The sequence below is a fragment of the Galleria mellonella genome, unplaced genomic scaffold, assembly GCF_026898425.1.
Source record: "Galleria mellonella isolate WM207_F2 unplaced genomic scaffold, CSIRO_AGI_GalMel_v1 utg63, whole genome shotgun sequence".
Classification (NCBI taxonomy): Eukaryota; Metazoa; Arthropoda; class Insecta; order Lepidoptera; family Pyralidae; genus Galleria; species Galleria mellonella.
Window position 1 is genome coordinate 539,995 of NW_026442130.1, and position 12,945 is coordinate 552,939.

General features: G+C 33.1%; 1 protein-coding gene and 1 long non-coding RNA gene across 6 annotated transcripts in view; both read left to right on the forward strand.

Moving 5' to 3' along the window:
- The first annotated feature begins 456 nt into the window (after positions 1 to 456).
- LOC128201821 (uncharacterized) lies at positions 457 to 2,548 on the forward strand. The gene is made up of 3 exons (XR_008253445.1): positions 457 to 645; positions 1,781 to 1,978; positions 2,415 to 2,548. It is a non-coding gene; the product is annotated as an uncharacterized LOC128201821 (long non-coding RNA).
- A 2,477-nt stretch (positions 2,549 to 5,025) lies between these two features.
- LOC113521777 (ran-binding protein 9) overlaps positions 5,026 to 12,945 on the forward strand; it is a 57,030-nt gene continuing 49,110 nt past the window's right edge. For 4 of the 5 annotated variants that reach the window (XM_052899932.1, XM_052899934.1, XM_052899936.1 and 1 more), the window contains exon 1: positions 5,026 to 5,243. In XM_052899932.1, coding sequence (XP_052755892.1) covers positions 5,051 to 5,243 — 193 coding nt within the window. In that variant the 5' untranslated portion in view covers positions 5,026 to 5,050. The remainder of the gene's footprint in view (positions 5,244 to 12,945) is intronic. The other variant, XM_052899935.1, reaches the window with a different exon arrangement.

Sequence of the window (12,945 nt, forward strand, 5' to 3'; positions counted from 1 at the left end):
TGTATGTTAAGCGATCAAGGCCACTAGCTGTATCTTTTCTAGATTTTACTGCACTGGATATTTCATCAATTGAGAATGGGTCAGTGAGAAATTTTGGGCATGAATTAACAGAATTAAACTGTTTGTCATCAAAAGGTGAGTGTACAAAATCAGGAGTATATTTGCGTAAAAAATCATTGACCCATGATATATCTTTAAAATGATTTTGACGATGTTTTGAATTTAGTTTTCTCATATTTTGCCAAACAGTGGAAATTGGTGTTAATCTATTAAATTTGGAACAAAATTCCTGCCACCCCTGTTGTCTTACTTGCTTAATTACTAACTTTTTAACAGCTTGAACTCTTTTAAAATTTATGTAATTATCGAGAGTTGGATTTTGTTTAAACCTAAGGTAAGCCGCTTTACTATCATTGACAGCTGTCGCACACCTGTTATTCCACCAAGGTACTGCAATATGTTTGTGCCTCTTTGAAGTATTTGCACCGCTATTTGATAAGTTCCTACGTGGAACGGAACGTTCCACAGCTGTCAAAATAATTTTACAGAACCTATTGTAATTGTTTAAGGGTTCATTGACATCATACTCGAAATCCAAAAGTAATTGATTAACAGTTTCAGAATAAAGATCCCAATTAACGAGACGTAGGTTTATACGATTTAACAAAAGTTTATTAACTTCATCTATAGGAGCATGTTGTTCACCTGACGGAGTTGATGAAGAGTTCTTTGTGTTTATTTTAGTAAAAGTCGGCAGGTGATAACTTCCTAACGGATCATCATGAACCGACCACTCGCATTTTAATGATATGGATGGGGATACCATAGTTAAATCAAGGCCATTGGGTCTCCAAATATGAGAGCCAACAGTAGTAACTTGCTTATCATTTAATAGTACCAAATTACATTCATCTAAACAATCAAGAATGTCTTTACCTCTTGTATTAGTGGAGGTACAACCCCACATAGTATGATGTGCATTTAAATCTCCAGATATGATAGTGGGTTTAGGAAGAGACTCCAAAAAGAACTTAAATTTGGCTTTAGTAAAACTAGGTGTACTATTGGTAGGACAGTAAATACTGGCAACTGAATACCAAGAATTATTAACTTCAATACTAATAGCTATAGTTTGCAAAGAATTGTCGAAAAAAGAGTGAAGTTTTTTATATCTAATACTATTATGTATAATAATCGCTACTCCATTGTGGTTATTACCACAATCATTTCGTTCTATACAATAATCTTTAATTTTTAATTTGTAATGTGGTTTTAGCCAAGTTTCTGAGATGAGAGCAATGTAAATATGATGTTCATTTAAAAATTGTGTAAAAATATGTCGATTGCTCAGTAGGCTCTGAGCGTTCCACTGTATGATAGTTAATTGGTCTCGATTGAATTTTGTGAAATAGGTCTATTACCAAAAGTATCATATAACACATTCAAAACACTTTTAGTGTTAATAGATGTGTTCTTTGTGTTATGTAGTGAAATAAGTTTGATTATGCTTTCTATTAAAAGTGATAAACTCTTGTTATCAGAATTTAGAATTGAAATTAGGTCTACATTTTTTTTAGGTTTGTTACCCAGTTTAGGAAATATTTCAGTGCTAAGTATATCTCCAAAAGAAGCAGGTCTGAATTTAGATCTATTTTCAGCAATTTTCTTTTGTTTAACAGGGCATTGCGGTGATACACTTGTGTGATTTCCATTGCAGTGTACACAAATAGCGTTTTCCATTCCAGTTGTACAAGTTTTATAATTATGCTCACCTTTGCAGATGCTGCAACGCTCAGAATTCTTACAGAATTTAGCTAAATGTCCATACCTCAAGCACCGGTAGCATTGTTTAACTGGTGGTATATATGGAGTGACATTGTGGCGCCAACCTCCAATATCCAGATATTCAGGTAATACAGATGCAGCAAAAGTAATTGTCACGGTTAGAGTTGGCTGTAACACATATCCATGAGTCAAGGTATTTTTTCTTAAAATTCTTTTAATAGCAATAATTTTCTTAGAACTCGATATCATAGTATATATTTTTTTATTAGATATATTTGTAGGTACATTTCTAATAACGCCTGTAACTTCTGTTGAAGAAGCAGGAATACTGGCCTTAAAATGGTAGTCATTTAAAAAAGTTTTATTATTTAAAAAAGCATTGGCTAAGTCTGGCTTTTGAAAGTATACTCCGATTTTGAATTTATTTATAGATCTAAGATAAGTTACCCCTTTATTAAATCGTTTTAAACAGGAGGAGAGTGAGAGCAAGTCTCTGGATCCAATGGTTTTCTGACTATCTGAGGATTCTACAAAGACAACAAATTCTGTCCCAGGGGATTCCTCGGGATATCTTCTAATATAATCTGTGACGTAGTAAGGTTTATACTTATCGGCCTTATCAATTTCAGATTCTGAGTCAGTAGAAGTATCTTCCGAATATATATCCTTGTCATTACAAGGTTCATGGTCTACATCACCTGAATCGTCATTTTTTTTTCCTTTTTCTACAACTGCGCTTCCCCATGAATGCTAATTATATTACTGTCGCTGAATTTAGTGAAAATATAATATTTTATTCAATAATAAGAATTGATAGAGATAGTTTTAATAAATTAATAAAAAAAATTTAAAAAACCCGCTTGTTCTTATTCGAGTTTCCCGCCTTTTTCCGTTTTTATTTGTTTGTCAATGTCAGATTGTCAACAATACAGCAATGTTACGTCAAATAATTGTCAAATTGTCAATGGTCAAATCACAGACTCCAATACGTAAGCCACAGATTAAGTTACTATAAAGTTATTAATGTCATATTATTGTAACATTTAGTTGAATTTAATTAGATATTAATTAATGCATATTATAACTTCAGAATACAGTATTAGAATAATTAATATTCTATGTTTATGTGATAGAGTCATTATTATGGTCGTTTATTAAATTATTTTCTAAAATGAAGACAATAAGAAAATTTCTATTATTAAATTTAGATAGTAAAGATTTATGTAATTTCTTTGTTGCGTTTAATCAAACTATAAAGATTTTATTTTTTTGTATGTTTATCTTGCCTACAAGAACAATGCAGTTGAATGATATACACGAGTGAAAGTTCAATGACAGAGCATTATCCTAAATTTATCATTAAAAAGTTTGTTACTTGCTTTGTGCTTTATAGAATAGAGGATACTTAAAACTGTTGCCGAGTAAGATATGTTAAAAAGATACATTAGACTTAAGCAGTTGTATAATCTTCTTTCTCGTCTTATATCTTATAATAACAACGTAGATGAAAATTTGTATTTACAAAAAATAATATGAAATATAACTACTTACATCTTGTGTAATAAACTGTGAAATGCGCTCATCTCTTATGCCAATAGCATTTTCGTACGCTTGTTTAATTTCTTTTAGGATTGCTGAATATGTTACTGTGTTGTCAATTAAATTTTTTAAAGCTTCTTGATATATCTGCAAATGTTAAATTAGTTTATGGTTGTTATTGGATGCATGTGTAAGAATTGAACTTTTATGAAAGTTTAATAGTAGTTAAGTTTTTCGTTAATAATTATTATCATTATTCAATCCGTTAATCGATATTTTAACAGAAACATTTGTAAGCATACGAGTACAGTGGAATGATTATATTTTTCCGATTTTCTTTTATCGCTGAAAGGGATTAAAAAGTCCACCTTACATGAGTTATAGCATAGCCCGCCTATCTTTTGTAATGCCCCTCAGCTATACTCGTAGATTAAGGATAACAAATTCAACACGCTCAGTTCAAGCGGCTTTTTAAACTCAACAAGTTATGTAAAGACTACGATGATTCGTGTAAAGTTTGAGCTTTTGAGTACTCCTAATAGTTTTATTCATGATAACTAGTATAATCTTTAGATAGGAATTTGGCGGTTGGGAGACATCCAGGGACGAGGTGCTATGTATCAATAGAATTTCCTCTAGCCGCGAATGCAACAAGTTCTCCAATTGTTGGACCAATTTTTTGGTAATATTTCAGCCAACTGGGCACTTTCAAACATTTTGTACCACTGTATTAGATAAACTAAAATCGGCCTCAAGTATAGCTTAAACGAATAATGGTATTAACTTGGAAATAAAACAAGCTGACGGTTTGCTAATGACCTACCAAATAGAAAGTAGAAAGCATCACTTACGAAAAGTAACTATATAGCCTATGGCACTATGCCATAGGCTATATAGTTACATTGTAATAACCATAATACGCCAAGAACCTAAAACAGCCATGTGCGCAGCTGCTTGATATTCATAAACTGAATAGGACAGAGCTATCAATGTAGACAATTTTTAAGCTGTTTCAAGTTTAACAGTCTTAAATACAGCAAGTAATAGACTGGAAGCAAGGAGACTTTTCCTTGTGATGAGGACCATGTGTCTTTGTGATGAGGGCCAGGATGTCCAGTTGTTGGAAACTTGGTAATGAATGTGCGAAATGATAACTGATGACGATGATGAATGTTTACCTCTAATATTTCATCGTAGTACAGTTGTTGTGTTTCTAATACTTCACTTGAAGTTTTCTTGTTCACTTGTTGCAGTTTGTTAGCAATGGTAATGGTTAGATCTTTTAAAAATTTGGGAAAACTATTTTGATTCATATTTTATTCAGTATTACCTTTTTTCTAATTGCGCTAACTAATATAATAATTATTCTATATCATTGTTCTATACTTCTAATCAACATTAATCGTTATCTTTGAAGTGGTTATTAGTTTCTGTGGTAATAATCTTTCCTATTTTCATAAAGAAGAATTTGTGTAATAGGTGCCTTCCTGAAATTCATAGTGTATATGAAATAAAAAAATTACATTATACTTATTAATTTTAATGTTCAATTTTCACTTGATACTGTGATAAAATCCAGAAATATTAGTAATGTATTAGAGATAAAATCATTTGATTTGATTACTGTTTTGTTCTCTATGATCTGTGTTTTGAAGTGCTGCCACCTATTTGCAAATTCAACAACTAGTGGATGTGACGTCACTGACATGAAATACAGAAATTAGAAATGGCTGCGATAGGTAGTGGACGGGGGACGATGGATTCCCAAAATCAAGTGCAAAGTGATACTGTAGACCGTTTAAAATTACTTTATCCTAACGTAAATGAAGATGAAACACCATTGCCAAGATCATGGAGTACCAAGGACAAATTTAGTTACATCGGTTTGTCGCAAAACAATCTTCGAGTCCACTACAAAGGTAAGAACTTTCAAGGTTTGTTTTTACATTAATGATTTGCGAAAATAGGTATTAAATGAAATCAGAGTGATTTTTATGGGATTGTAAATAAATTTTGGTAGTTTACGTAATTTGTAAATCGTCTGACGTGTCATAACATCTTGTCGTAGTATGGTGCTATTCGCTGGCCTAGTCAAACAAAGAAATCAGCTGATCGTATATTTTGTATCAACACGAAAAAATAAATGATTGGTAATTTTATCGTTTATAAAATGTAATAGCATCTTTGTAAATACACAGAATTTACTGTATAATGTCACCGTTGTGGTTGAATTTTAATAATAAACAAGGTCTCTTCTCCTATAAAATGGCAGACGAAATGAAGAACGTGGTGATAAAGTGACTTTAGAGTTAGTTTTTATTTGAAATCTTATCTGTTGTTATTATTTGTACTATGCACTATACTATGATAAATAATTATATTAATCAGTAAAATTTGGTTATGTACTTTATTCTCGAAATTAAAATGCTGTTGACTTATTATTAAAAGTGAAATATTTTTTATTTTTGTTGTTAGTTATATATTCTATTATATTTTTAACAGATTTATTCACTAAATATTTACTTTATTTGAAGAAAAATGTATTTACTTATTAATTTACATTAAAAAAGTTATAACGAAAATTCATTCATTCATTGTTCTTATGACATTAACAAAGAGACAACAATGACAACAAAATAAGTACAAACTTTAGCAAACAATGCTAAAGTTTGTACTTATTTTGTAGATTTCCTGTAGTTTTAAAATTTATAAAATTAAGCAGTAAAATCATGGTCAACCCATCAATATATTATTTTAATGTGTCCAAGGGGATGCCAGAAATAGGTTTTGAAATTATTTCAAATGTTTAAGTAACACTAAAATAAAAAGCAGTAATTAATGTTTGTAATGTAATTTTTTCTTTCATCGTCTCATTGTTAACTCTTCCAACTTTTATAAATTTTGTCTTAAAATAGTCATATTCGATGATCTGAGGAGATTCCTTTGGATTTGTTTATTTGGTTTAGGTATATTTTGATAAGTGGGGTAAATTGTTTATTTCCTTTTATCAAATATTTTCCTTTTATAAATAATGGGCAATATAACACTTTTTAAGAATGGTAACCCCACCCGCGCTATCGGTATACACCGGCGGGCCACCAGTGAAGGATGATAGGTGAGGATGAAGTAGGTCAGTTAGCCCATCGTGACGAATTCAACAAGAATTGTTCACGATGGTTTCCAGGGGGAACCACATGGAGGTCGACCTAATAAGGCATATTGCTAGCACTGGGGCTGAGAAACTCCATTGCTAACAATTCCTTTCCCCCGGGGAAAGATATTGTTAGTGATAGATTTTAACAACCTCATTGCTAACAAAGTACTCCATTGGGTCAACCTCCATATGTTTTCCCTGGATGATGGGTCAACTGATCTGCTTTCTTCTTAATCTATCATTGTTCACTGGGGCCGCAACAGCATATACCGATATGTAGGTGATGTTGTCATTCTATTTTCACCAATTAAAAAAAAAAATATTATACCTTATTTTCCAATGGTCACAGGTTTGATTCTTGCATAATACAAACATTTGTATTAATGAGTATGCTTATATTGGTCTAGGTGTTTCTATGCATAAAATACTTACTCATATTACAAGCTGTACTTAGTTTGTCTACACCATGTATATATGTCTAAGTTTATTTTTTTACGTATCCCTCTCAGAACAATGGCTGTAGTTTTTTATTTAGTAGTATATTACAGCATGTTTTATTATTGGTCTGAGACTTGAAGAGGCTAAGTGCAGAAAATGGAGTCCTATTTACATTTACGTTTTTGGTCTGAGACTTATGGATGAATTAATATACTTCCAGGTGTATATAATCATACACACTGGTTGCTACATACATTTATCCTGCTGTCTCCCATTTCGGTGGCAGCTATGGGAAATTCTACTAATTAGCTAATTATCATATTTCAGATATAAAACTTCCAAATTTTTTATGACTGTTTTAATATACGTAATTAATGTTAATTATGTGTATTTCAGATATCTTGATAAGTATGTTGGATGATATCAGGATTGATTCTGAGCTTCCATTTTTTTGAACCAACCTTTAAAATTTAAATTTCAAATTGAAATCACAGCAAATTATTTATTGCAAGGACCAATATGTATTCATATTGTAATAAATTTAAGGTAAAATTATTACACTTTTAGTTTACAACAGCCTAGTAAACAGTAATTTTGCAAAACTATATAAATTATAAAATAAGGTTAGGAGAAAATTTTATAAACATTGTGTGATGAGTTTTAAAAACTGAAATTCGAATGGTAACCCTGTCTGCGCCATTGGTGTGTGCTAGGTACTAGTGAGGATAAACATCAGTTGTCTATTATGATGAGTACAGTAGAAATGAACCATGGTAGTTTCTAGGAGTGATCATGTTAAGGTTGACCTGATAGGGTAGTATCAAGTGTATCGGCTCCATCGCTAGTGGCTCACTGTATAGTGTATCTGAAGATAGACCTATTTTGTGTAATATATTCTTCACCATACGGGCCTGGCATAGAATAGCTCTTCCTTTCCCGTGAATGTTGTAAGGTGATATTAATATTAACTAAGGAATATTAATGAACGAGGGATGGGCAGTAGCATCTCTCTTGAAACATCTCCAAGGCCTAACTGCAGTTGCCAACCTGTCTGCCAAGTGTATCAATTACTGGTAAAGCCCCACCAATAGAGGGAGACCTATGTTTAGCAGTGGGCAATTAACGGCTGATATAATTTAGTATGATGTGTTTTACTGGAATGTGTCCTGTTAAGGCTTTCCTGATGAGTCTTACCTTTTGTCTGCCGCCACAGTAACTGACTTTATCCCAACTTTCAGCCTTATTATTAAAGAAATCTTTGGAATTACTTTTTATAGTCTGTGGTAATTCCATAAAAATATGGCGTTACTTGGTTTGGAATTGCTATTTTAGTTTGCTAGATGGATCACATTACAACAATAAAAAGTATTTAGCGTCATTGGACCCCGAATGACGGTATGACATCATTTACTATTTGTAGTAGTAACCTTGGCATGCAAACGTTTAGCTAACTTATAGGTTAGGTCAGGTAGTTTATGGTGAAATTGAACTATATTGTTTATGATGAATAGGTATATAGTTTAAAAAAAAAAAAACGACCACGAGCATGTTAGTCTTGTATAAAGAAGAAAAAAGAAAAAGCAGAAATAATAAAAAAAAATTGAGTTATTAAATAATTTAAATTTTTCACTTCCAGTTCAGTTATTGTGTTTATAACATTGCCCATTATAAGTTGAACCCAGTTTACACGCTTACGCTATGACTATAACGCGGGTTATAGAACTCCCTGTGGAGCCTAATAAATTGGTCGTTTATATATTGTAGTTGGCGTAGGCCGAGACTTATCTAAATATGTATTTTTTGTAATTTTTACATATAATAACTGTTTACTATTTTTTTACCTTGTTTGTGTTATTTATTATTGTAGATAATTTATCTGGAATATATTTAATCTGTTAATGTCGGCAGTCAAATTGTTTTAATAATTAATTACGAGAAAAAAGGAGAAAAAAAAAATTATGTATAAACTACAAAATGTGGTGTAATTTAGTTCTCTATCTAGGACACTAGAATACGAGGTTTGTCCGGAAAGTACGTATAAAAGTTTTTTAAAAATTTTATTTCACAATTATTCAGGTAAATCAATTTTATCCCCTTCAAAGTACTCCCCCTGTGACATAATGCACTTGTGCCAACGCCGTTTCCACTGTGAGAAGGCTCCTTGAAAGTCCTCTGGTTGTAGGTTTCTCAGCTGCCCCGTCGTAGCTTTTTTTATCTCATTTATGTCCCCCAAATGCCGCCCCCGAAGTACCAATTTGGTTTTTGGGAACAAGAAGAAGTCACACGGGGCCAAATCCGGCGAATAGGGGGGTGTTCGGTCACCGTAATGGAATTTTTACTCAAAAACTCACGGACAACAAGAGAGGTGTGGGCAGGGGCATTGTCGTGGTGAAGAATCCAACGCCCCTCTCGCGCCAATTCTGGACGAACTCGTGCCACACGAGCTTTGAGGCGTCTGAGCACATCGACGTAGAATTTTCCATCAACTGTCTGGCCTGGAGGGACGAATTCTTGATGGACAATCCCCCGAACATCGAAAAAAACAATCAACATTGTCTTGACATTTGAGCGGGATTTTCTTGATTTTTTTGTTCGTGGTTCCCCGGATGTCTTCCACTCTTTGCTTTCACGGCCATTCTTGCCGAGTTTCGAGAGAAACTTGATTACGACGCGCTGCTCTTCAACGGAAGCGGGCTCCATGCCGACGGGGTTTCGTTAAGAGGTAACTTCACAGATGGCGTGACAAGCCAGTTCGCACCGCACGGCGGTCAGACCAGAACTGAAGCATTGTTAGGGACATAAGGAAGGGGTCCTGCGCTTACCTGGCCTCCCCACTCCTCTTTCTCGCATTCCAGAACACTTTTATACGAACTTTCCGGACAGACCTCGTATATGACACTGTGTTATCTAATTACAAACTAAACAGAGCTTATATAGTAAGTGTATATATTTTGTTTTTTTTATTTGTGCTTTTTTATTTTCATTCTTTTATCTCTTTTACTGTCTATTATGTGTATGTTTTTTTTTTATTGTAATTTGTGTGCTGTAAGTAATGTAAATAAATCTATCTATCTATCTATCTACTAGACCACTGATTGACTTAATATATTTATCAGAATAAGTGCTGTAAAGAAAAAGAGAGTTAGTCTATTCTATGCCAGAACCACATGGGCTATGCTAGCGTATACTTTATTATTATTAAGCAAGTGGCAAATGAATTTACCGTTACTCTCTTGTTCTCTGTCTTGTTCTTTTCTAAGCGAGGGCTGACCGAATCGATTCTATTGATTCGTTTGCCATTTATCTACAAGTCGTTGTATTGTTTACTTTGGCTTTCTTTGGGTCCTTGTGAATTACGGACATTGATACTGGGAACTGTAAACGATCCTAAGCTCACAAGTCTGAATATTCTGTACCTGCTTTTGCATAGAAATTTAAATTTATTTACATGAGAATATTAAAAAAAAGTGTGTAGTCCAGCCGTTTCTTCGGCGTCAAAACAGCTTCGACATAGAGGGCTGTCTGTGGCTCCTATTGTGTATAAATGTTTGTTTAATGGGCAATGGGCCGTTATTGTCCCTATCATTATTTTGAGGTTTTTTCTATCTAGATGTAATAAACGTTTTGATAGTCGTTGGTTCAACATAGGTACGGCCAATTTTGATTGTCTGCAATCAGTAGCCTGTATCCATCTTTGGTTTTGTTTGTCAGCGGATCTTTGACGAATCCATATTCGAAATTGCGAGAACGGAAGAAGAAGAAGTGGATACGGGCCTGCCACCCTCGTTCCTGAGCCTCTTCTAGCTAGTTCGTCTGCGGCATCGTCACCATAAGATCCATTGTGCCCTCTTATCCATTGGAGGATAACTCGGTTATTAGAAGATATCTTCAGTGAATGGTGGCGTTCAATTATTAATTTGTTGTTTGTCTTGTTGTTTCGTAATGCTTTTAGTACTGCTGCGCTGTCAGATAAGAATCTAACGCCAATACTATTATACCAATATTCCTAGCTTATGTACAGCTGCAGCAGCCTCGGTTATTTCAACACATTTATTTATTACATGCAAAAACTACTGGTTAGAATATGGTGCTGCTTTCTCTACCTATGAACTAAATAAAATCAGTGAATGGTTCATATTTTTTTCAGTATCTTTAACTTTAAATAGCATTAGTAGTTATATTTATGATTATATTATATAAATGTATAAAATGATCATAAATACATTGTAATTCGTGACCACGTGTGAATTTATTGGTGAGAAGGTTGTAACAGTTCGTGGTATTGTTGTTTTGCTAAACTTTCCATAATAAAATAATACAAAGTAGACGAGCTGTCTATTTGTTTGTGAGTACAATAACTAGAGTTTATTGCTGAGAGTACCAGTCATTGTATGGTTTTATGTAGACAACGAGTTATTTACATTTTTGTTTGGATAAATTTAAAATGTTTTTATAAGAGTTTTAGATGTTTCTTACTCACTGAATTAAGTTAAAATAGCTAAATAACTTTAAACTTAGTAGAAGTCTATATATGTATAAATGCCTGTATATGTATAAATCTCTGTAAATTCCATAATAAATTATAAAAGATCGAAAACTTCCGCCAGAGACTGTTTACTTTCTGTGGATAATGAATCCAATGACATAATGAATATTAATAACTATTTTTCAAACATTGGTAAGCAATAAACTGTGTTTATACCTTTCGTCAAAATTTTTAACACTGACAACGAACGTTAAGCTGCATATTAAAGAAAAAAAAAAGATATTTGTATATGGTTGGCAACATGATTTTGTTATTCCAATTTTAAATGTTTTTAAAAGATAATGTTGTAGATCCGGGTATTTATTTAATTATTGGCAATGTTTAATCAATTATATCAGTGTGAGTGCATACTGTGTGATAACACGAGTTATCAACCCCGACAGGACCTCTGAGTCTAGACCTTTCGTAGACAAAGGTAGTCTTCCACAGCCGGGTATCGACCAGGGCAGACGGTTGTTGACCGGTGCCAGTTCAGTGTGCACTCCTCCTAATTCCTCGTCTAGACTCCAAAGGGTGGCTGACTATTTCGCCATTTGCTACCGTCATTAGTTGCTCTTTGTATAGGTAGGTATGCGGAAAGTTTATTGTCTTTCATTTCATATATATTATACATATATTAAGGCTTTTATTAACTTTATTAAGGTTTGCATACAACTTTACAAATTAATTTGTAAGTGAGTTTGTTTGGTATCATAACGGTTTATCAATCTTGAAATTTGGTAAACATTTGCAGAAGGAATTGCTAACAACAAATCATATGAATGATGGCATAGAAAATTGAAATGTTTACATGTAGGTTTTTGTAATGGAATGGTAACCCCGTCTGCGCTATTGGTATACGCTGACGGGACGCCAGTGTGAAATGATAAGTAAAAATGAAAAAGCAAGGTCAGTTAGCCTATCGAGACGAATAAACTAGGAATTCAGTATAATGGTTTCTAGGGAGGATCACGTGGAAGATAGGGTATATTGCTAACAATCCCTTCCCCCCATTTACATATAGGTTAGAAGATAAAAAAAAAAGTTCTAAATTGTATTTGTAAAATGTACCTAATGTCTCGATTAGATCTTTTAGTCGACAGCATAAACCATTGTGGTATGATATATAATGTATAAAAATATATATATTTTTATACTATACTAAATATACTATACCTATACTAAATTTAACTCGAATCCGTTCAGATGGTAAAGCGTAATGAACTATGAAACATTTTAATTTCTTATTTATAGTACTTTACTAGGAATTAGGAAGGAAAATAGTAAGCTATTTATTTTTATAAGTCTATTCTATTGAAATCAATCACATGGTGTCTACTCTCAGGTCCTCGTTCGTAGAACCGGTTGCGAAAAGTAAACAAGCCATCAGCACACATTCAGTGCGTGAAAAATGCTTTGTTTACAGTTTTATGACAATATCATCGTGATCGTAATTAGTCGCGATAGTATTGCCACTTGACTACGAGACCAGAGGGAGACTTTG